General features: G+C 44.5%; 2 protein-coding genes and 1 pseudogene across 2 annotated transcripts; 2 read left to right on the forward strand and 1 right to left on the reverse strand.

Annotated features, from left to right (window-relative positions):
- Nucleotides 1–14,703, forward strand: part of LOC136457084 (ABC transporter G family member 50-like) — a 74,804-nt pseudogene extending 60,101 nt beyond the window's left edge.
- A 2,455-nt stretch (nucleotides 14,704–17,158) lies between these two features.
- On the reverse strand, nucleotides 17,159–20,261 carry LOC136521060 (uncharacterized). Its single transcript, XM_066514811.1, has 2 exons — nucleotides 19,472–20,261; nucleotides 17,159–17,714 (listed from the first exon to the last, which is right to left on the reverse strand). Exons 1-2 carry the CDS (start codon nucleotides 20,176–20,178, stop codon nucleotides 17,465–17,467), a joined length of 957 nt encoding a protein of 318 aa, XP_066370908.1. The 5' UTR covers nucleotides 20,179–20,261; the 3' UTR covers nucleotides 17,159–17,464.
- A 76-nt stretch (nucleotides 20,262–20,337) lies between these two features.
- Nucleotides 20,338–22,012, forward strand: LOC136521154 (F-box protein At5g07610-like). Its single transcript, XM_066514878.1, has 2 exons — nucleotides 20,338–20,668; nucleotides 20,753–22,012. The coding sequence occupies exon 2, from the start codon at nucleotides 20,814–20,816 to the stop codon at nucleotides 21,666–21,668; it is 855 nt and encodes a 284-aa protein (XP_066370975.1). The 5' UTR covers nucleotides 20,338–20,668; nucleotides 20,753–20,813; the 3' UTR covers nucleotides 21,669–22,012.
- Nucleotides 22,013–25,647: the final 3,635 nt, after the last annotated feature.

Genomic DNA, 25,647 nt, shown 5'->3' on the forward strand with positions numbered 1-25,647 from the left:
TTTTGAGTCTAACACATGTAATCTCTTCTCTTTTGTGCAGCCTCCGTCGGCGGGTTCAAACAATCCCGCTACCGTGTCACCGGCGGCTGATCGCGTCAACCCTTCGCCGCAGTTCGGTCCTTCACCGTAGTCTGGGGGGCCACACCTACAGTCTCCGTCGCCGCAGTAGGGATGTTGAACTTTGTGATGTTGAACTTGTAATAATAAACTTGTGATGTTGAACTTTGGTGCATTTGTGATGGATTTATTAAATATGCGTGTGCTTGTGATATATAATGCATGTTGGTGATATAGATGTGATGATTGATGTGTGTGTGTATATATATATATTGTGTCTGTTACAATGGAATGTAAAAAAATTACAATTCTCGGGGTCTTTGGCGAGTGCCATGGGCAAGGCACTCGGCAAAGATTTTTCAAAAAAAAATATAATTTCTTTGTCGAGTGCCTTGCCGCGGCACTCGGCAAAGTATTTTTTTTAAAAAAAATCAGAAATTCTTTGCCGAGTGCCTAAACAGGGGCACTCGGCAAAGAAATTATTTTTAAAAAAAAAACTTTGCCGAGTGCCTGGGCAGGGGCACTCGGCAAAGTAATTTTTTTAAAAAAATAAAAAAAAATACTTTGCCGAGTGCATGGGCAGGGGCACTCGGCAAAGTACTTTTTAAAAAAAATAAAAAAATACTTTGTCGAGTGGCTGGGCTGGGGCACTCGGCAAAGTAATTTTAAAAAAAATTGCCGAGTGCTGGGTCGGGCACTCGGCAAAATAACCATTAACGGCCGGCGCCCCAACGGCCAAAAATATTTTGCCGAGTGCCGCCCCAAGCACTCGGCAAAAAAAATATTTTGCCGAGTGCCCGGATAAAAAGCACTCGGCAAAGACCCTTTGCCGAGCGGACTTTGCCGAGTGCTACACTCGGCAAAGCCGCGGCCTCCAGTAGTGAGAGAAATCTTGCAAAGTGGTTGAGTATTTTGAGGTCAGTATTCTTCAATCTTGATGGTGTAGTGTATCTATTTTTATGTTCTTTGTTTTATCCTTTTCTTTTGAATTCAAATCATATTAAAATTTTCTTGTGGGACTTCAATTCTTGATGATATCTGACTCTAAGAAAATGATTTTTATAAGTGGTTATGAGGACATAGCAGCTAGTAATCAGACAATGCCAGTTTCCAGTGGATTTTCTTTTCACACAGTTGGTAGTCCTATATACTCAAGTAACATTGTGTTTGAAGATGTTTGTACCCGTGATGTAGCATGGTTCACTGCAACTCACGTGAACAACATATGTATATCCTGCTTTCAGCCTTGCATTTTGCATTTAAAAATTGATGAGTAAATGGTATATATCTGTCCAGCATTTATATGTAGTAAAAAAATAGCACTGATATTTTCCATGGCAAATGTATATGTAGAATGTGGTACTGTCCTAGTGTTTTGAGGAAAACCGTAGGTTATGACTAGACGTCATATCTGCGTTTGTGTCCTCACTGCAACAATCCAGATATAGTACATCATAATATATGAGTAATTTGGTAAAATCGTATTATTACAGAAATACGCTTCCAAATTCAAGTTCAAGAGGCATTAAACTGGGTGGTGGGGTATGCACTGTGGATCCACCAACTGAGTAAGGCTCAGTTCCTGGTCCAACAAGGAACTAATAGGGTGCATTATTGCCTCTTTGTCTCGACAGAAAATTTCTGGAGTCCCAAAAATAGAGAGAAATAGCAACCCTGCTACTTGGATGATGGAGGTAACATCAACATCCATGGAGGCTCAATCCAATATAGACTTCGCAAGTACCTACCAAGAATCGTCATTGCATAGGTACATATGGTCATTCTATTCAGCATTTGATGATCCAGAGGGAAAAACATATATGCCTCAAATAAGTGAGATTCATATACTGAAAAAAGTATATCAACAAAGTATTTCCATTGAACTTACAAAGTTATAAATAAGTTTATTTTGTTTTTGTAGGGAGAGGCAAGAGCTTGTTAAGCAACTAAGTACTCCACTACCAAATTCAGAAAACTTGGCGTTTCTCCAGTTGTTTTCGGCAAAATGGATGGGGGCAATTCAAAGCTTGCTTATGGAAACAGAACATAATTTACTGGAGAAGCCCTCAATACAATTTGAACCGTATGGTGATCACAATACTGATAACGTTTGTCACACCCAATTTTAAGGATAAAATTGAATGCGCAAAACTCGTGTGTGCCCAGGAATCAATCACACACACAAGCTGACAAATTATATAAAGTATCATCACGGTGTCTCATACATCATAATAATAATATCACTTAGTCTTATACATCACAGCGGAAAATAAAAGGTAACTCTCTCGTGGGGCTTCATCACAGGGAAGGTCAACTGGTTGACCACAAGCCTAAAAATCCTCCAGGAATTCCTCATACCCGTGGTCATCTGTTACCCATCCAGGATTTTTATCCAAATAAAGAAAATAAACAAGCGTAAGTACATCACGTACTTAACAAGTTAACATGGGGTTATGAAGCTCAAAAAGGTTGACTCTGGTTTACTGCAGTTAGCATTTTTAGTAAGTCAAGCTTTTATTCACAGGTATTATCAAATTATGCTTAAGCTCCCATTTAATCCCATAAGAACATATATCAAGGTCAAGAGTACCATATATCATCATAGAACAACTTAAATGATCATCAACAAGTAACCAGTTATTCTGTGAGTTTTCTGGGCCGCTCGTGACCGTGAGCACGGCTGTTATAACAGTTTGTTACCCTCTGCAGAGGTGGTGCACATTCACCGCGAGTCGTGATTCCCATATGCCCGGGTTAATTACTCCCATGTCACTGCCAAGGTGAGCGGGCAGGGTTCACTATGAAGCCATTTCATAGGTTTCTCTAACAAGTTAGGGCCGCTAGGTTTCCTTGGCAGGCAGATGTAGGAACCTCCCTTTCCTATGGCACATATCCATCGCGGCTATACTCATAGGAACAGAGGCAGCCCTATATCCAACATGGCAAGCCCCATTTGCGCCAAAAAGGTAACCTCTAACTAGCTAGAAAAGGTCCTATTACTGAGCTAAAGTCAGAGCCATATGACTCTCCCAGTTGCACTGTCAGTCCCAGCTTTTGCCGACAGATAAGTCCTTATGGAGGGCCGGGAGCAATATGATCAAAGGTCATTTGCACCTTCGCCCTATGGAACAATTGTTATAAATCATGTTAAACTCTTAGTTCCATAGAATCATTCATCATCAAGTAGATCAAGTTCAGTTAGAGCACTAGCAATCTACCCATATGTAATTACCCCATAGGAGACAAGGAATAGGCAAAAAAATCACTAGGATGTCCTTACGGGTATCAAATTAGACACATGCAAATGAGTAATTGATTAAAGTGAAATAGGACATCAAGGTAGGCCCATGCTATACTTGCCTTGGTTCACAAACTCTTGCTGGTCCTGTTGGTCGTCGAAGAATTCTTGGTCTCCAACGTTCTCCTCACCGTCTGAACGCGGCCAACACGGCAACATACAACATTCCCAAAAGCATTTATGCAAAGCAAACATTCCTATCATTAGAACAGTATACCAACAGTATAGAAAACAAGATAAAATGTTTGTGAAAATAATCTACGTCTCACTACGATCACGTCAACGCGAAGTTCACGAAAAACGGAGCTAAAATGCGAAAGTTATGATTTAAACGGGATTTCCTATAGCAATATATTTAATTAAATCTAACCATGAAATTAAAAAGTTCCAAACTTGACTAACAGTGATTCTAACATGTAGATTATGAAATTACGAAGCTAACGCGATTTGAACGGATCAATTCGGAGCTAAAACGACAATTTTATAAGCAAAATAGTTCAAATGGCATTTTTGTAAATACTGAAAACGTATTTTAGACTAAAGCAGTGAACTTTACGCTTTCAAAACGAGAATACGTATTCGGGGAAATACGCTTTGGACTGCGGGTTAGGACTTAGAAATTTACAGGGTCTCTTTAGCAAATTGACCCCCGAAGAGATATCGGCTAATCAAAGCCGTCGGATTAGAAAGGAACGGCTAGAAATGAATCCAGGGGAGAGAGAAGGAGGGTGGCTGGCTAGAACAGTGGCAGCTGCGGCGGCTCTCCATTGCCTGCGGCGAGAGCTCACCGGCGAGCTCGGTTAGGGGGCTAGGGTTCACCAATCGAAGAACCGAGAGCACCGGAGTTAGCGGGGGAAGTAGGGGGTCTCGGCCAGGCCAAAGAAGTGGCTGGAGGGTGCTGCCGTGGCGGCGGTCGCCATGGCCGGTGTCCAAGGGCCAACGGCGCTAGAAACCACCTAACGCCAAAGAAAAAGGCCGGGGAGAAAGAGGAGAGCAAGGGGAGGCTCACAGCGGGGAAATCAGGGTCGGAGTCGGCTCGGGGAAGACAGCCGACGTGGACGGCGAACGGCGGTCGGCGGAGCTCCTCCGTGCAGCGGTTGCTGGGGGCTTCCGAGGCGAGAGCGAGGCGAAAACGGAGCGGGGAACAGCAGAGGGACGCGCGGGGGAGGCTCGGCTTCGCTTAAAAAGAGGCCAGGCGCGGGGGAAGGCGCTCCCACGATCGGAGGCGTGGGCGGCGGTTGCCTAGGCGCACGCGCGGGCGGTTTTCGAGTCGCGCGGGAGGAAGGGGACAGCTCCGACAGGCGGGCCCGGTCGGTCAGCGGCCGGGGAAAGGGAGAGGCACGGCGGTTGCTGGAAGGCCGCGGGAGGCTGGGCCGGAGCGGGGCTGGGCCGGCGCAGGTGCTGGGCTGGTGGGGTGCTTCGCGCGAGCTGGGCCGCGGGAAGGAAATGGGCCAGCGGCCGGTTGGGCCAGCGGGAGGGAGCTGGGCCAGCAGAAGGAAAGGCCTGCGGGCCGAAAATCAAGAAGGGAGGGAGAGGAAAAATAATTCTTTTCCTTTTTCCAACAATTTTCCAAATCCATTTTTAAATTCAAATTTCAATTCTCTTTGAAATCTTTAATCAATACCAAACATTCACAAAATAATATACAGCAGCATGTATGCATCACTTGTAGCTAATCTTATATTTGATTTTAGTTTTATAAAAATTATTACTTTCCTATGTTTGAATGCTCACATAAATTGCTTAAATAAATCAATTTGACTATTTTTTTCAAAATGCAAAATTAGGGTGTTACAATTCTATCCCCCTTAAGATGAATCTCGTCCTCGAGATTTGGGTGATTGCTTACTCAAACAGTTGGGGATTAGTCTTTCTCGGATCCTCTTCTCTTTCCCAAGTAGCCTCATCCTCTGTATAACGATTCCACTGCACCTTGCACATCTTTATGGTTCGGCTTCTCGTAACTCCTTCAGTAGTTTCCAAGATCTTTATTGGATACTCTTCATAAGTAAGATCTTCCTTAATAGCAAGTTCTTCCAAAGGAATTTGCTCTTCTAGTACCCTCAAACACTTTTTCAATTGGGAAACATGGAACACGTTGTGCACACCTGACAAACTCTCAGGCAGTTCCAACTGATAAGCTACTTCTCCACGTCTCTCTAGGATCTTAAAAGGTCCAATATACCTTGGTGCTAACTTTCCCTTCATATTGAATCTCTTCACACTTCTCATTGGCGACACCTTCAAATACACATAATCACCAACTTTGAAAGTCAGCTCTCTTCTACGAGTATCAGCGTAACTCTTCTGTCGGGACTGAGCCACTCTCAAATTGTCTATAATCATTCTCACTTGTTCTTCCGCATCTCTAAGGACATCGGGTCCAAACACTTGAGTTTCTCCAGTCTGATTCCAGAACAAAGGCGTTCTACATTTACGTCCATACAACGCCTCAAAAGGTGCCATCTTGAGACTCTTCTGATAACTGTTGTTGTATGAGAACTCTGCGTATGGCAGACTCTTATCCCAACTATCACCATACTGAAGTGCACAAGCTCTCAACATATCTTCCAAAATCTGGTTGATCCTTTCAGTCTGTCCATCAGTTTGCGGATGGTAAGTAGAACTAAAATTCAACTTTGTCCCCAAAGATCTATGTACTTTATGCTAGAATTGTGATGTAAACTGAGTGCCTCTATCCGACACAATTTTCTTGGGAACACCATGTAGGCACACTATTCTTTCCATATATAATTCTGCTAGTCTTGCACCTGTATAGGTAGTCTTGACTGGTAAAAAGTGGGCAACCTTGGTGAGTCGATCCACTATTACCCATATTGAATCATAGCCTCTTTGAGTGCGGGGCAATCCTACGATAAAATCCATACCAACTTCTTCCCATTTCCATTTAGGAATCTTCATTGGTTGTAGTAACCCTGCAGGTCTTTGATGCTCAGCTTTCACTCTTTGACAAGTGTCACACAAAGCCACATATTCTGCCACATCTCTCTTCAAACCATACCACCAATACTTCTCCTTGAGATCCAAGTACATCTTGGTACTTCCGAGATGTATAGAATAAGCAGACTCATGGGCCTCTTGCAGAATTGCATCACGGATAGCTTTCACTTTAGGTACACATATCCTTTTTCCGAACCAAAGAGTGACATTCTCATCCATTCTGAATCCGGGTGCCTTTCCAAGCACTACATTCTTTGCTATCTCCTTAAGTTTTTCATCCTCCAATTGACCTTTTCGTATCTCTTGCTCCAATGTAGGCTCTATCACCAATTCCATTGCATTAGTGACAAGGCTCAAGTTGAGATACTCCATTTCAGCACACAACTCTACTGACATAGATGTTATCTGAAGTCCATTGGCATAGCTCTTTCTGCTAAGTGCATCTGCTACGACGTTTGCCTTTCCCGGGTGATAATGCACTTCCAAATCATAGTCTTTGATCAATTCTAACCAACGACGTTGCCTTAGATTCAGATCTGATTGGGTGAAGATATACTTCAAACTCTTATGATCAGTATAGATATCACTCTTATGTCCAATTAGATAATGTCTCTAGATCTTCAAAGCATGAACCACAGGTGCCAATTCCAAGTCATGAGTAGGGTAATTCAACTCATGCTTCCTTAGTTGCCTAGATGCATATGCCACCACTCTTCCTTCTTGCATAAGCACACATCCAAGGCCCAAACGGGATGCATCACAATATATAGAGAAGTTCTTGCTTAAATCTGGCAGAATTAATACTGGAGCTGTAGTCAATCTCTTCTTTAGCTCCTCAAAGTTTGCCTAGCATTTATCTGACCATACATACTTAGCATTCTTTTCCAACAGAGCTGTCATAGGCTTGGCTAGCTTGGAAAAACCTTCAATGAACCTTCTGTAGTATCCAGCCAATCCCAAAAAGCTACGAATCTCACTTACAGTGGTTGGTGGTTTCCAATTCAACACATCTTGCACTTTGCCTAGATCCACTGCTATTCCACCATTGGAGACAACATGACCCAGAAAAGAGACTTCCTTTAACCAAAACTCACACTTGCTCCGCTTAGCGTACAACTTATGTTCTCTAAGCTTTTGCAAGACCATCCTTATATGTTTAGCATGTTCTTCTTTAGTCTTGGAGAATATCAGTATGTCATCTATGAATATCACCACAAACTTATCCAGAAACTCCATGAACACCTTATTCATCAGATACATGAAGTATGCAGGTGCATTGGTCAATCCAAAAGACATAACGGTGTACTCGTATAATCCATACCGTGTAGTGAATGTTGTCTTGGGTATGTCTGAGTTTCGGATCTTAAGCTGATGATAACCAGAGCGGAGATCAATCTTGGAGAACACATGGGCTCCTCTCAACTGATCAGACAAATCATCAATCCTAGGCAAAGGGTATTTATTCTTGATTGTAACCTCATTAAGTGAACGGTAATCCACACACATCCGTTGACTACCATCCTTCTCATCCATAAAGATCACAGGTGCCCCCCATGGGGAAGAACTGGGGCGTATGAAACCTTTTTCTTGCAACTCTTTTAGTTGTTTCTTAAGCTCTTCTAATTCATTAACTCCCATTCTATATGGACGTTTAGCTATTGGTGCAGTTCTAGGTAATAATTCAATAATGAATTCAATGTCTCGGTCAGGTGGCATACCTGGCAAGTCATCAGGGAAGACATCCGGAAACTCCTCCATGACACGATCTTGTTCATTGGTTTCACCATCTAGCTGGTTCACTGTGGCTGTAGGCTGAGCATGCACTACCACTTCTACACAGATTCTATCTCCATTGAGTGATGTCATAACCACAGATTTCTCCTAACACTGAATCACTGCCCGGGGTTGTTTCATCCAATCCATTCCCAGAATAAGATCAATTCTCGCTGTTCTCAACACAATAGGCTTCACTTTGAAGTCTACCCCCTTAAGGAAATGCTAGTTGAGGGGCTCCAATAAGAAGCTGGCATACTACCTCCTGGGGAATTTACTAGTATGGGGTTTTTCATGCCACACAAAGGTATGCTATGCATTCTAACAAAAGCTTGGGAGATAAAAGAATGCGAAGCACCAGAATCAAAAAGTACGGTAGTAGAGATAGAGTTGACGATGAACGTACCCAACATGACCTCAGGCATCTCCTAAGCTGCATCAGATGACACATAATTCACCTTCACAGTGTGAGGTGGTCGGGCGTTGAACTTCTGATTGTCGGTCTGGTTCTGAGGTACTTGTTGATTCTGCTTCTTAGGGCACTGATGAGCATAGTGACCTACTTCTCCACAGCGATAGCAGGCGTTGGGATTGTTGGGTGCACCACTCTTCACAGGAGCATTATTGGGCACTCCCTAGCGTGTTGCAGGATTGCTGGTTTGTTGCGGGGGACGCTGATTTCCAAACTATTGCTGGTACTGAGGGCGTTGCTGGAACTGGTTCCGCTGAGGATACTGACCATGGTTTCCCTAGTGAGTTGGTCCTTGATTCCTCTACTGGAAACCTTGCTGGGGACAAGCACGTGGGCGAGTGTTGCTTCCAGAAGCTTGCCCTTGTAGCCTCTTCTTCTTAGCTTCCATCTCCTTGCGCTTATCGTCAATCACGATAGCGTGATTCACCAAGGACTGGAAGTTAGGGTAAGTATTAGACATCAGCTGGAGCTGCAGTCCATCATAGAGTCCCTTAAGGAAACGGCGTTGCTTATCCTTGTCGTCCGCTACATCATTTGGGGCATAGCGTGATAGTTGTGCGAACTTGTCCCGATACTCCGCCACAATCATGGATCCTTGCTTGAGGGACCCAAATTCTTCTTGCTTCAGTTCCACTAGTCCATCGGGAATATGGTATGACCGGAAATTGTCCTTGAATTCCTATCAGGTGATAGTAGGAGCATTGTTGGGACGTCCAAACTGGAATGATTCCCACTAATCCTGAGCAGCTCTTTGGAGTTGCCCAGAAGCGTACAACACCTTCTCCAGATCGTTGCATTGTGCTATGTTCAGTTGTTTCTCCATAGCACGCAACCAATCATCTGCCTCCATAGGATCTGAGGCATGGGTGAACACCGGTGGACGACCTTTCATAAACTCTCCATGCTTATCTCTGACCTGAACAGGCGGTGGTCCTCTTGTAGGTTTATTGCCCAAGCGCTGCATCATAGCTTGCATCAGCTACGCTTGCATTCCCAATATTTGTTCCATGGTCACAGGTGGCGGTGGTGGTGGATTTATGAGAGTATCACGTCCACAACCACGGCCTCTGCCTCTTCCTCCTCTTGCGGCCATCTGTTTTCCAACAAATGTGCAAAATTTAGAGATTTTCCAAATTATAGAGAGCTTACAAAAGATAAGAAACAATGCTGAGAATTTTCTGGACAAGATTCAAATTCAGCAGTTCAGTAAAACTGTTATAACTCGAGTTTCAGAGATCCAACAGAGGTGCACCAAGATTTGTTAGAAAGCTTAGGAGATCAGCTACAACTTTTATTTAGATCACTTTTACAGATTCTGAAACACACATGGTCAAAAGTAGAGCTAAACCGAAACTATTCTGGGTTCCAGACAGCGCAGGGACATCAACTTGTGTCAGCTAGATCTCACAAACCTGAATAGCTATTGACGTGATTCCAGAGACATTTGAAAGATACAGAGGTCTAGTTATCTTCACAAAAATTTCAGAATTTTTGACAGCCCAGATTTCAAGATACCAGATAAAGAACACAGGCTGCTCTAGAAATCAGCACAGCAGAGATAAGATAAAGCGAAACATCTGCATTAAGATTTCATTCTAAACTTAAGGTTCCAATCTAAGGAAGTTGTGGACATGCCCACAAACTTCCAGCAATCAAACAAATACGAAATCAACCAAGTTTACAAATTAAAACAACTAATCATCCAAGTTCACAAGACCAAACAAAGCTAAATATGAAACACGAACTAACGGCGTGGTAATCTAGATCAAGGCACCTAACACCTATGGAGCGGTGTCAATCATGGTGAAGGACCGGCGCTTCTTCTTGTAGATCGAAGGCTGCCCAAGTTGTGCTCGAAGTTCATCCACTTGCTTCTAGAGGCGTCTCTGAGCCCTCTGAGATGCACGCAGTTCTCCTTTGACTTCCTCATCCACTCCCTGCATAGTGTGGACATGCTGCACTGTTGCTTTCAGAGTTGGGTCACTCTCTGGTGGAGCCAAGACCTGCCAAACACCCTCATGATCATTGCGAGGAAGGAACCTGAAGCGATCCTCCCTCATGGCCTCAAAGCGACGACTATGGTAGTGGATGTAGGCATTCTGTGCTGCATCCTCCATGCCATCCAAGGCATGGGCTCTCCTGGCAGGGGCACAGTGGACAGTCTCCACCTCATGTCCATTCTTGATGTCGTTCCAGGCGGTGACCACCAGCTCTACCTTCCAGAAGGTAGCCTCCAATGGATGCTGGTACTCGGCACAGTGGTAGCTGATGGAGGCATGCAAGTCAGGGTAGTAGTCGTTCAGCACGTGAGTGAGGAGGGTGTGGTAGTAGGCCGTCTCTGGAGCTGGCTTGAAGTAGTACTTGCACTTCTAGCCAATCTCCTCATCCTCTATGGGGACAGCTGGGGATGGTGCAGGTGTAGGGGAAGTAGCCGTCGACTCCTCAGGTGTAGCTACGACAGGATAGACCGGCACGACAATCTCCTTCTCCGCCTATGGGACACGTGGGGTGAACAGGGCACGATAGCCAGCAGTGCTGAGGCGAGCAGTCTTTGGGTTATGAGACATCTATAGATTTAAAGTAAGATAGAATTAGAATCAACAATTTTAAATAATAGATTAAGGTATGAAAAGCATAAATGTTTTAATAAAATAACAAGAATAAGACAGTAAGCAAGAAACCAGAGGAGCAAAGATGCTAAAATGACCGTTTTCTAACTAGGTTTGCGTCCTACAATCAACACGGCTCTGATACCAATTTGTCACACCCAATTTTAAGGATAAAATTGAATGCGCAAAACTCGTGTGTGCCCAGGAATCAATCACACACACAAGCTGACAAATTATATAAAGTATCATCACGGTGTCTCATACATCATAATCATAATATCACTTAGTCTTATACATCACAGCGGAAAATAAAAGGTAACTCTCTCGTGGGGCTTCATCACAGGAAAGGTCAACTGGTTGACCACAAGCCTAAAAATCCTCCGGGAATTCCTCATACCCGTGGTCATCTGTTACCCATCCGGAATTTTTATCCAAATAAAGAAAATAAACAAGCGTAAGTACATCCCATACTTAACAAGTTAACATGGGGTTATGAAGCTCAAAAAGGTTGACTCTGGTTTACTGTAGTTAGCATTTTTAGTAAGTCAAGCTTTTATTCATAGGTATTATCAAATTATGCTTAAGCTCCCATTTAATCACATAAGAACATATATCAGGGTCAAGAGTACCATATATCATCATAAAACAACTTAAATGATCATCAACAAGTAACCAGTTATTCTGTGAGTTTTCCGGGCCGCTCGTGACCGTGAGCACGGCTGTTATAACAGTTTGTTACCCTCTGCATAGGTGGTGCACATTCACCGCGAGTCGTAATTCCCATATGCCCGGGTTAATTACTCCCATGTCACTGTCAAGGTGAGCGGGCAGGGTTCACTATGAAGCCATTTCATAGGTTTCTCTAACAAGTTAGGGCCGCTAGGTTTCCTTGGCAGGCAGATGTAGGAACCCCCTTTTCCTATGGCACATATCCATCGCGGCTATACTCATAGGAACAGAGGTAGCCCTATGTCCAACGTGGCAAGCCCCATTTGCGCCAAAAAGGTAACCTCTAACTAGCTAGAAAAGGTTCTATTACTGAGCTAAAGTCAGAGCCATATGACTCTCCCGGTTGCACTGTCAGTCCCAACTTTTGCCGACAGATAAGTCCTTATGGAGGGCTGGGAGCAACATGATCAAAGGTCATTTGCACCTTCACCCTATGGAACAGTTGTTATAAATCATGTTAAACTCTTAGTTCCATAGAATCATTCATCATCATGTAGATCAAGTTCAGTTAGAGCACTAGCAATCTACCCATATGCAATTACCCCATAGGAGACAAGGAATAGGATAAACAATCACTAGGATGTCCTTACGGGTATCAAATTAGACACATGCAAATGAGTAATTGATTAAAGTGAAATAGGACATCAAGGTAGGCCCATGCTATACTTGCCTTGGTTCACAAACTCTTGCTGGTCCTGCTGGTCATCGAAGAATTCTTGGTCTCCAACATTCTCCTCACCGTCTGAACACGACCAACACGGCAACATACAACATTCCCAAAAGCATTCATGCAAAGCAAACATTCCTATCATTAGAACAGTACACCAACAGTATAGAAAACAAGATAAAATGTTTGTGAAAATAATCTACATCTCACTACAATCACGTCAACGCGAAGTTCACAAAAAACGGAGCTAAAATGCGAAAGTTATGATTTAAACGGGATTTTCTATAGCAATATATTTAATTAAATCTAACCATGAAATTAAAAAGTTTCAAACTTGACTAACAGTGATTCTAACATGTAGATTATGAAATTACGAAGCTAACGCGATTTGAACGGATCAATTTGGAGCTAAAACGACAATTTTATAAGCAAAACAGTTCAAATGACATTTCTGTAAATACTGAAAACGTATTTTAGACTAAAGCAGTGAACTTTACGCTTTCAAAACGAGAATGCGTATTCGGGGAAATACGCTTTGGACTGCGGGTTAGGACTTAGAAATTTACAGGGTCTCTTTAGCAAATTGACCCCCGAAGAGGTATCGGCCAATCAGAGCCGTCGGATTAGAAAGGAACGGCCAGAAACAAATCCGGGGGGGAGAGAAGGAGGGTGGCCGGCCGGAACAGTGGCAGCCGCGGCGGCTCTCCATTGCCGGCGGCGAGAGCTCACCGGTGAGCTCGGTTAGGGGGCTAGGGTTCACCAATCGAAGAACCGAGAGCACCGGAGTTAGCGGGGGAAGTAGGGGGTCTCGGCCAGGCCAAAGAAGTGGCCGGAGGGTGCTGCCGTGGCGGCGGTCGCCATGGCCGGCGTCCAAGGGCCAACGGCGCTCGTGACAACGGCGCTAGAAACCACCTAACGCCAAAGAAAAAGGCCGGGGAGAAAGAGGAGAGCAAGGGGAGGCTCACAGCGGGGAAATCAGGGTCGGAGTCGGCTCGGGGAAGATGGCCGACGTGGACGGCGAACGGCAGTCGGCGGAGCTCCTCCGTGCAGCGGTTGTTGGGGCTTCTGAGGCGAGAGCGAGGCGAAAACGGAGCGGGGAACAGCAGAGAGACGCGCGGGGGAGGCTCGGCTTCGCTTAAAAAGAGGCCGGGCGCGGGGGAAGGCGCTCCCACGATCGGAGGCGTGGGCGGCGGTTGCCCAGGCGCACGCGCGGGCGGTTTTCGAGTCGCGCAGGAGGAAGGGGACGGCGCCGACAGGCGGGCCCGGTCGGTCAGCGGCCGGGGAAAGGGAGAGGCGCGGCGGTTGCTGGAAGGCCGCGGGAGGCTGGGTCGGAGCGGGGCTGGGCCGGCGCAGGTGCTGAGCTGGTGGGGTGCTTCGCGCGAGCTGGGCCGCGGGAAGGAAATGGGCCAGCGGCCGGTTGGGCCAGCGGGAGGGACCTGGGCCAGCAGAAGGAAAGGCCTGCGGGCCGAAAATCAAGAAGGGAGGGAGAGGAAAAATAATTCTTTTCCTTTTTCCAACAATTTTCCAAATCCATTTTTAAATTCAAATTTCAATTCTCTTTGAAATCTTTAATCAATACCAAACATTCACAAAATAATATGCAGCAGCATGTATGCATCACTTGTAGCTAATCTTATATTTGATTTTAGTTTTATAAAAATTATTACTTTCCTATGTTTGAATGCTCACATAAATTGCTTAAATAAATCAATTTGACTATTTTTTTCAAAATGCAAAATTAGGGTGTTACAACGTTGATCTTGGGAGTATTGTACTGGAGACATGCAAAGATGTTGTAAGTCAACTCACCACTTCTGTTTTTCAATTTCTACTGGTGACCTCCACAGTTCCCTCATGTACAACACTATACAGAAGTTGAGCAGGATCTATACGCAAATTCAATAGGCTAATCGCTGTGTTTTTCTTGTTCCTTCCAAGAAACAATGAGCAGGATCTATTCAATGTTCTTGGTTCAATGTATATGGGGGTCATACAACTTGGTGTTTACAGTGATATGTCAATTATATCATTCAGTACAACAGAGCGCATTATAATGTACCGTGAGAAATTTGCAGGAATGTACTCTTCCTGGTCATACTCATTTGCGCTCGTATCCACCTCAGTCCATATTTGTTGATGTGGATTGTGAAGTGGAAGTTCAATTTTTATCCCAATCTATTCCAACGCAAGTGGATTAAATGTAGCTAAACAAGCCCTTAATCCATATAGGCATAGACGCATGGCATCATGCAAGACTATACAAAACTTAGTTACATTAACACATTTTGATATAATAAATATAAAAGACAGCATAGAACTAAACATCCCCGTTCGGCTTACCCATATTCAGCTTGTTCGGCTTCTTTTTTCAGCCGAAACAGTATTTTTCTCTCACAACAATTTAGCCACAACAGTGTTTTCAGCCAGTTTCAGCCAAAATTCTGCCAGCCGAACAGGGCCTAAGCTATCCATAGAGAGGCATAGATGACATCATGCACCGAGATCTTGATACCTCCGGCATGATGGAATCGTTTTCTCCATAGTGGATCTGCTGAAGATGAGGGCGACAACTACGGCGTTAGCATCATCATCAGTATGACATGAAGACTTTTATTTTTGGACGACGACATCAAGACGGAGATGGTGTCGCCGCCATGGAATAATTTTCTCCGGTCTCTTCTCTATTTTATCGTTTGTTAGATCTGGCTACGATGAAGGATTAGGGAAATTAAGTTTCAGATCGGTCTCCCTCATTCTTTGGTGGCAGAAAGAAGAAGAAGGAAGACACCAGAAAGAAGAAGTTTCTCAACTCCACCAACATGAATGTTGGCCGTCGTTCGTTGGGCATATGTTCTCAGGCCTTTTGCCGAGTGTTTGCCTGTGCGGTCATCCATACTGCAAAGCGTTGTACAGGTTTGGTTTTAAGATCTGAAACTATTCACGGCGTGGGTATAATTTAGATAAAAATCAGTTTCTGGATATTTGTGTAATCCAGAGTGCTTGTAACGTGTTGATGTACCCAGCTATTATTTAATATAATTCTTCTTTCGTCGCAAAAAAAATACCTCCTTAAAAATTTCTCTTGTTTCTCACTTTCTCTCCTTGGAGATGTTTCAGCACGTGTATATCAAGATGGGCGCCGCTGTTGTTCTTTGTTCTCTCTCGCTTCGTCATTTGTAATGGAATTGATCCACCATTGCTCCAATGAGATGTCCTGGTCAGATGATGGTACCATGCCCAATCGTACGTCCAAATGGTAGGGGGTCTAGGAGAGGATCGAGACATGTGGAACCTTTGTATCCGAAACACTCCTTCAATTTTTAATAACACTTTGATTGATACACCTTTTCACACTCTTGCGTTCGTAACACTCCATCACCAGAAATAGAGCTTTGCTTTGTTATTATAACCTCCCCATCACGTTCTAGTAGGTGTTCATAACAATCCTCACTTCCCGTCACGTTCTAGTAGGTGCTCACATAACATTCCTTTAATCTTAATAGTAGGTGTTCCAAGATGCTTTGACGGAGCGACATAGCGATTGAACCGGCCGGGCCCACAAGTATACCCAAGTAGACCATTTCCGGTGACCCTTTCCACGTGTCCACGTCTCACCAGACACACATCACCGCACGATCCACGTTTGGTTGGACCGTCCCCTGAGTTCTTCCAAGACCTCCCCGCGTTTTGCGTACGAAACCATGGTCGATGGTCCTCCCTCGGTCCCTCCTCCGGTGATCCGGTCCCTTTGTAAAACCGATGCATATATATATAACCAACCCCCACGGCCGGCCAGTCGGCCAGCAGCATCTGCACTTGTGCATCGGCAAGTGATCATATCACGCTGCGCGCCCTTCTTCTCGCAAGCAACTAACCTGCTGCAGCTTCAGCTTATTAGTGTACAGATCCTGTGTCGGTAAGCCTTAGCTCCGATCCTGTGTCTGCGACAATAGCGATGGCGGCAGTGTGGAAGAAACCGGTGAACGGGAGCCCCAGGTCCGCCGCAGCACCGTCGCGGCGGCAAGCCTTATTAGCAGCTTTGTTGCCCGGCGACGGCGATCACGGGAGGACCCCGAGAGGCTACGTCCCCATGGTGCTCGTCGGCGACGATGAGGAGGGCAGCGAGGAGAGGATCATGGTGCACGTCGAGATGCTCAAGGAGCCATGCATGGCGGCCGTTCTGGAGATGGCCGCGCAGCGGTTCGGCTATGCCCAGCCAGGCGTGCTGAGGATCCCATGCGGCGTCGACCGGTTCCAACAGATGGTCGGCGCGGCGTGCGAGGCTACATAGATATGTACTCTTATACGGGCAGACACATTCGTGCTGAATTTGTTCATTCTTTGATACGGATTTCATCTAGTAGTCGGTGTGCCAGATGAAGCTAGATACCTGACTTACATGGACTGTACAGACAAAGATGCATTTTTGTGCTGAATCTGTTCATTATTTGGTCTGAATTTCTACCAGGAGTTAGTGTACAGATGTGAAGAGTATGCATACAGGGTCAGATTCCATGGATTCAATTTTCATCGGAAACTTGCGTGTAAATGTTGCCACTACTCACAGATCTCAGAAGGGATATGCAAAAAAAGAAATCATGAGGCGGGGTTATCCCATAGATAGATACAGCAGAAAAAACGAAAGGGTGTACCCAGTGTAGAGAGCTCCCGCTCTGTGTGGGGTCTAGGGAAGGGTGTTAGTTGCAAGCCTTACCCTCGCCTGTACAATGCGAGGAGACCGCGACTCGAACCCGGGACCTTCCGGTCACAGGCGGTAAGACTCTACCGCTTGCACCAGGCCCGCCCTTTAGTAGAAAAAACGAAGAACTTAAGAAAAATACAGCGAAAGGAGAAAGAATGCTACAAAAGGAGTTGGTTTTGGTTTCGATTTGTTTTTATCATTTCCATAGCTCCTCCATTGGAATACCACGCTCCTCAGCGACATCCTTGAACTGCTTCATCGTCTGCGTCGCCTTGATGGTGGCTCGTGCGTTGTTCAGGGGGTTCTTGCTGCGCAGTTGCTTACCCAGAGCATTTTCAACACCAGCCATCTCCAACACAACCCTCACAGCTCCACCAGCAATAACACCAGATCCAGGGCAAGCAGGCCTCAACATCACCCTGGCTGCTCCATAGTCCGCATCAGCTCTGCTCGCATTGCAGCAAAAACCAAGACAAATGTTCAGATTGCAATAACTTCAATACATGCTCAACTTTTACAGTTATATATAGACCCATCTATCATAGAAAAAGGAGTGGGAGAATCCTATTATTGCTTGGGGTGCCACAAGATTCACCAATTCATAACATGGCAAACATTCAAGGGGAATAAAACAGTACCAGTAATGTGTCCCAAGAGAAAAAAGAAAATGGTAAGTTCAGGAGGCATAAAACTGAAATAAGTTGAGCACAGACTTCAGTAGTGACTAAAGAGTTTGCAAAATTATGGCACGACATGTCGATTTTAATTTTTAAACCAACATCAAAATGACAGGGTAAAATGCAATATTCATTATTTTCCAACATGGAACAGTTGAAAGGTAGGCTGCATCTTTGTAGCATTGCTCCATTATTATCAAAACCAGGTTCAGAAGCTTTTTTTCTCTAAAACCACAAAGTGCTATAGTTAACTCCAAGACATGTTCAAAACTCTATAGAAGCATAAATTCAAACACGAGCATTACTCATGTTTTGAATTTGAAAATGTAAGACATACCAATAGAATTAGCACAAAGAACAGATATAATTGATGCGACCTTGCAAATAGTACAAATAATACTTGAAAAAGCACAGCTCAAGAAACTTCTTCTGATAATTAGTACTAACAGAATGAAAGACCAAAACAGTGCATTAAATTGTCTAAAAACAAAGATGTATGTGCACAACAAATCAGCATAAGCCAAATTTCAGCGAAACGGCGTATGCCTGTTCGTTTCGCTGAAATTTGGCTTATGCTGATTTGTTGTGAGAGGAAAACACTATTCGCTGAAAAGTACTGCTGAAGTAGTTCAAGCGAACAGGGCTAAACTACTTAGTGCATTTTGGATTCATAAAAATGATAGCTTAAATATTCATCGCTGACAAACACTGTTACAAACAAATCATACTAGTTCGTGGCTGTATATCATTTAAGAACTGTATAAACCTCAATTTAACTTCTCTGCATTAAACTGTTAAAGTAAATTAAAATGATTTATTTTAAGTTTTCTCAGCCATGTTGTTCAAGATCCCCTTCAAATCTGTCAATATAAAATGAACTCCATCAATGGCAAGCAACCTTCATGACACCATAATTATGATTATGACACCATGCTAATCTGAAACAAGTGAATTACTATAGGCTTATCCACACAACAGGAACATTCAGACTACAGAAAAGGAGACACAACTACAGTAGTGGAGCTAGCATGGAGTTTGCTGTCAATGCAAAGAATTACTAATTAGTGAAGAAAAAATTCAGATTGAGTTTACCATCAAACAAGATCAAACAAAAGATAAATGACCATGACACTTTAGTGCATCTGTCAAATAGAAATGGACTAGTAGGAACAATTTTCAAAAGTCATGTTAGCTTCAAAATAGCCACATTGGGTCAAGAATAGTACCACAAGAGAACCAGTAACACTTGATGTTACAGCCACTAGTCTCATTTCTTAAGACAGCTTACTGTATGTTTTTCTTAGGCCTCAGTCAAGGTAGAAGAATAGTGCAATAAATTGAAAGCAAGTCTAAAACCAGCTTTATTTCTATCAGTTGGCAGGCACAGTTAACCTTGACCGCTCAATGTACGGAATATCTCACTAAATTCAAACTAACAAGGATTAGGTGTAGGCTAACCATCTTGGGACTTGGGAGCAATTCAAGTAACAAGCGAATCTTAAGTAGTGCTGGACAATGTCACTGACCTGTGCGGGAACGTGGAGTACTTAGTGAGCGGCACTGTGACAAGGTTGCGTCGTCCGTTCATGGCGGCCTTGGTGATGGCCTCCGTGACCTCCTTGGCCTTTCCCACGCCGACGCCAACGTGGCCTTTCATGTCTCCAACGACGACGATTGCGCGGTAGGAGAGCTGCCTGCCTCCCTTGACGACCTTGGTGACGCGGTTGACCTGCACGACGCGCTCGGTGAAATCGTCGTTGGGGCGCTGCTCCCGGTCCATGTCGATGGGGTCGACCACCTTGACCTCGTAGACGTTGTTCCCCAGCAACGACTCGCCGCTGAAGGCCGGCCCGTAGAGAGACTCGTACGCCGCCGCCACGTCTTCTGGGGACTCCGGCGGCAGCTCGTCAAACGCCGCAGGCTCGACGTAGCCCTCGGGGGGCGCCGCGAACTGGAACTCGGAGGAGGACACCGGCTCCGGCCGCGGCTTCTCGTCCTCGTCGTCCTCCTCCTCGTCCCCAGCGGCGGCAGATTCCTCCGCGTCTCCTCCCTCCTCGGCGACGGAGTCGTCCCAGGAGGAGGCCTTTGGGACAGGGAGGAGGAGGCGGCGGGAGGCAGCGAGGAGGAGGGGTTGAGGGCGGAGGCGGAGGCCGAGAGAGGGGAAGGGCGCGGATGGGATCAGGGCGGAGGGGGAGATAGTTGCTATGGCCATGGCGGTGGCAGTGGCCGCCATTTTGGAGTTGTAGGACGCCCCGGCGACGGCGATGGAGGGGAGGGGGGAGGCGGAGGCCGGTGAAGTGCGGGGATGGGAGTGGCCGTTGCCCAGCTTATCCCTTCGTTATCCAGTGTGGAGACGGGGCAGCCTTGTTGGATCATTAATGGGCCACATGGGCCAGACGGATCGGCCCATCCCAGGCTCCTTGCCGAAGGGGAACGGGAATCCCATTATTGTGCTGTTGGGCCAGCGGGCGGTAGGGTGCCCTTCGCCAGCACTCGTCCAGGTCTTCCTCCCCTCGACGGAAGACAGAAGACGCCGCCGCTGGAGTTTGTCCGGAAAAACTCGCCCCGTCCGACTCGTCATCGTGGGTGTCGTGGCCATGGAAAAGGCGAGCGCCGAGCGTCGGGGGCAACGGCGAATGTCCAAACGGCGGTAGTCGTAGTTGGCTGCCCAAGTTTGATGCTGGGGGCGCCGCCGCCTCCAATCGCCATGCGTCTTCATTCAGGTAAGAAAATAGGGTATCGTGTTTTTATCAGTTGATTCAGTTTGACTTGCTGGATTCTTTTTACTGAAACGTAGAACTGAGCAGGTCTGCAGTTTTGGTGGTGAGTGGTGCCTGATTATTGATTGACCTGTGCCCCACGGAACGGATGGATTCCTCCAATAAGAGGGCCGGAGCCGCAACTGCCGCCGCCGACCTCACCGATGACCTCGTCGTCGAGATACTGTCTCGCCTGCCGGTCAAATCGATCTGCCGATTCAAGTGCGTCTCCCGTCACTGGCACGGCCTCATCTCTCACCCCGAGCACCGCAAGAACATTCCCCAGACAGTATCTGGCTTCTTCTACCCTCACTACCTGTTGAACCAAGAGAACGAGATCACAGCAATTCCCGAATTCATCGGCATCAGGGGGACCGAAGAACCTCCATTTCTGGACCCTTCGTTGCCTTTCTTGCCTAGCTACAGGTGGATCCGTCCTAAGGACTGCTGCGGTGGCCTTCTCCTCAACATGTGCTGGAAGATGAATCCCAGAGATGAATTCAATTATGTGGTGTGCAACCCTGCTGCTGATAAATGGGTGGTCCTGCCTGAGCCCCTTGACAACAACAGCCCAGTGTCTACAATGCGTTTGGGTTTCGACCCGGCTGTCTCCTCTCACTTCCATGTGTTCTGGCTCCTAGAGGAAGATCAGTACGGATATATCACTGGCCTGGAAATTTACTCATCGGAAACTGGAGCGTGGAGTCACAAGGAAAATGGTTGGAGCAATGAGGTTGTGCCGGTCGGGGAAAGAGGTGTCTTTATGAATGGAATACTCCATTTGATCGCCGTTGATTCCACTATACTGACAATTGACAAGGGAAGGCATGGAGGACCATTCCTTTGCTGGAAAGTAAGTTTTGAAAACTTTGCTAAGGGCCCTGTTGCTTTTATTGGTCAATCACAGGGGCGCTTGTGCTATATAAATACTAGGAGACATCTCACTTCTAAAATATCAGTCTAGATTCTTGAAGACTATAGTGCGGGTCAATGGATGTTTAAGTATAATGTTAGCACTTCCCAGCTTTGCGGAGAGGCGGATCTCATGTTCGAGCGGGATTATTCTTTAATCGCAATCCACCCAGAGTGCAATGTGATTTTCGTTGTTTGGAAATGTGGGAATCTGCTAATGTCATATGACATGGATCATGGGAAAGTTTGTGTTATATGTAGTCTCACAGAGCCTTTTTATGATGCATTTCTACCATATTTTCCATATGTTCCTTTTTTCTCAGACTCACTGGCTGATCAAAACTAGAAGCACAACACAAAAGGTGAAGATTGTTGAAAGTGAATGAAAATGAACAAGATTTGGGAACAACAACTGATTTCATTGATCTCTTAGATATATATACAAGTGAAGGGTCACGTTGTACGGACGCCGTACGGACGTCGTACGTACGTGACTGTTCGGGAAAGTTAACTGCTAATCTAATCTCTAATCCTAACTGCTTGCTTGTACGGATGAGATCATGTGTTGAATAGATGTCTGTTGGTAGACAGGCACCGTTTCGTAACACTCCCCCTTGATCGAATCTTCTTTGAGATCAATGTAGTTGTATGTTTGAATTCCTCGAAAAACCCTGTGGGAAAAATCTGAGGAATATGTATGTATAGATACGCTATAAAAACTCCTTTAAACCTTATAGGAAAATAAGGAGAAAATAACATATATGAGTGATTTAAATAAATCACTATGTCATTGGTATTCCATTAAAAACCCCAGTGGGGAAAAATATTGGAGATACCACATATAGATTACTTCCCCAAAAACCTTTTCAGGAAAAATATGAGAAGCAATATAAAGTGATGCGTCGCTAAAACTCCTGTAAAAATCCAGTGGAAAAAATTAGGAGAAAATATGACGACATATTATTGGTATTGCCTCTTGGATAACTCACATGAAAAACCTTTTCAGGGAAAAACCATGTATGAGTTATGAGGATAATATGTGTCTTTGATATTTCCCACAAAAACCCCGGTGGGGAAAATAGGAAATATGACACATGCTTATGTTAATATTACCTCATTAAAAACTTTAACAACTTATAAGTAAAACTTGTGAAAGAAAAGAGTATAATATGATGCTGGTACAGGTCAACATTTAGGAGATGTCTCCCCCTGATTCTAGCAAATCTCGAAGTCGCCGCATACCAATTCCATGTACCAATTTTTAAAACACAGAAGTTGGTAAGGACTTAGTAAATAGGTCAGCGAGATTATCACATGACTTGATTTGCAAGATGTTTATTTCCTCGTTTGGTTGTAATTCATGAGGATAAAATAGTTTAGGAATAATATGCTTAGTGATATTGCTCTTTATGTAACCTGATTGTATCTGTGTAAGACAAGCGAAATTATCTTCATAGATAATTGTAGGTGATTCGATTGAACCAATACCACATGACTGTTGTATGTGGTTAATCATTCTGCGAAGCCATACACATTCTCGTGATGCCTCGTATAGAGCAATAATTTCAGAATGATTAGTAGAGGTCGCTGTTAGAGTCTGCTTAGAAGACTTCCATGAAATAGCTGTACCTCCATGTAGGAATACAAATTCTATTTGAGATTTTCCGTTATGAGGATCAGATAAGTAACCAGCATCAGTATAACCAATCATACTGGGATCATGATTTTTCTTGAAGAATAAACTAAGATCCTTTGTGCCATTAAGGTATCTGAGGATACACTTCGCTCCTGTCCAATGACGACGAGTTGGGTCCGCACTATGCCTAGCTAGTAAGTTCACTGCAAATGCGATATTAGGCCTGGTGTAATTTGCAAGATACATAAGTGCGCCAATGACACTGAGATATAGGATCTCTGGTCCCAACATCTTTTCCCTAATATCCCGTGGTCTAAATGGATCTTTCCCTATTTCTAATGAACGAACAACCATCGGAGTTTTATTAGGGTATGATTTATCCATATTGAATTTCTCCAATATTTTCTAGATATAGGCTGATTGATGCACTAAAATCTCTGAAGGACGGTGCTCAAGTTGTAAGCCTAGGCAATACTTGGTCTTACCCAAATCCTTCATCTCGAATTCTCTCTTTAGATGTTTACGTGCTTCATCTATATCCTTTGGGCTGCCAATGATATTTAAATCATCAACATACACGGATATAATACAAAATCTCATTCGAGATTTCTTAATGAAAACACATGGGCAATCATCATTGTTAGAGTATCCTTTCTTTAGAAGGAATTCCCTCAGTCGGTTGTACCACATTCGTCCCGACTACTTCAAGCCATATAATGACTTTTGTAGTTTTACACAATACATGTTGCGATTTGCGTTTGGATTCGGAATTTGGATTCCATCGGGAACCTTCATGTATATGTCCGAATCAAGTGACCCATATAGATATGTTGTCACCACATCCATCAACTGCATAGATAGATGATTTTGAACTGTCAATGATATTAAGTATCGGAAAGTAATTTCACTCATTACTGGAGAATAGGTTTCATTGTAATCAATGACGGGTCTCTGCGTGAACCCTTGTGCTACTAGCCTCGCTTTATATCTCACCACCTCATTGTTCTCATTCCGTTTCCGGACGAAAACCCATTTAAAGCCTACAGGAAAGACTTTGGAAGGTGTAGGTATTGCAAATGTGAATACCCCTCTTCTAGTGAGCGAAGCTATCTCATCTTGAATTGCTTCTTTCCATTGAGCCCAGTCCGAGCGCTTTTTGCACTCTGCCATGGTCTTGGGATCTGGATCATTGAGAAAGATTTCTGCAATTACTGCGGAGAAGTATATGTTGACAACAGTAGTCTTACGATCGTATGATTCTCCAGAATCTATGTAATTGATGGAAATTTCTTTCATCCCATTATTTGACTCAACATTTCCAAAAACTATGGAGTCAGGGTGTTCTGATATCCCAGGATCAGAATTTGGATGCACCGTTGATCCGGGTTGTGGATTTGGTCCTGATGTTGGATTTTTATCTACTATTGGGTGTCTACCAACTTGAGGTTGGCTTGGATTTACTGATTTGAAGGATTTAGCCCTCGGTCTCCTCGGACGCTTACTTGTAGCATTATCCTTAGGAGCGGCCGTACTTCTCCCCCTCTTCTTTGGAAGTGGGAGTTGAATGGTTTTTATTGGTACCTCCACTCTTTTCGGGCGCATTGCGAGCAGGAATAAGAGGATTTAGTGACACCCTTATAATCAGTAAATGCTTCTGGCAGGTTATTTGCAATATGTTGCAAGTTTATGATTTTCTGAACTTGTTGTTCAATCTCTAGAGTACGTGGATCTGAGGGGGGAAATGCCTTGGGCATTCCAGATGATTTCCTGGCATTCATTTTGGTACTTGAAATCTCCCCCTAATGCCGGGAAATGGTCCTCATTAAATATGCAGTCAGCGTATCAGGGCCGTGAATAAGTCCCCTGTAAGAGGCTCGAGGTAGTTGATAATTGATGGAGATTGATATCCTACATAGATACCAAGTTTCCTCTGTGGACCCATAGAAGTACGCTTAGGCAGTGAGATCGGTACGTATACAGCGCAACCGAATTTTCGCAGATGGGAAATATTTGGCATATTCCCACATACTAATTGCAATGGAGAGACTACGTGATATGCAGTTGGTCGTAATTGAATTAAGTCAGCAGCGTGTAAGACTGCATGACCCCAACATGAAGTTGGTAGGTTGCAATTTTGTAATAACGGTCTTGCAATGAGTTTAATTCTCTTAATAAGAGATTCTGCTAAACCATTTTGTGTATGGACATATAGGACAGAGTGCTGAACTTGAATTCCCAAAGTCATACAATAATCGTTGAAAGCCTTTGGGGAAAATTCAGCAGCATTGTCCATTCAAATTGATTGAATTTGATGTTCAGGATGATGTGCTCTAAGTCTAATAACTTGAGCAATAATTTTTGCAAATGCATGGTTACGTGTGGACAAAAGACACAC

The sequence above is a fragment of the Miscanthus floridulus genome, chromosome 1 (assembly GCF_019320115.1).
Source record: "Miscanthus floridulus cultivar M001 chromosome 1, ASM1932011v1, whole genome shotgun sequence".
NCBI lineage: Eukaryota > Viridiplantae > Streptophyta > Magnoliopsida > Poales > Poaceae > Miscanthus > Miscanthus floridulus.

Bases quoted from the DNA above. Each gene is read 5' to 3' on its own strand.
- LOC136521060 (XM_066514811.1), bottom strand. From the start codon at position 20,178: ATGGCGGCCACTGCCACCGCCATGGCCATAGCAACTATCTCCCCCTCC. The intron at 17,715-19,471 runs GTCAGTGACATT...CAATGCGAGCAG, and splicing joins TACTCCACGTTCCCGCACAG to AGCTGATGCGGACTATGGAG.
- LOC136521154 (XM_066514878.1), top strand. From the start codon at position 20,814: ATGGATTCCTCCAATAAGAGGGCCGGAGCCGCAACTGCCGCCGCCGAC.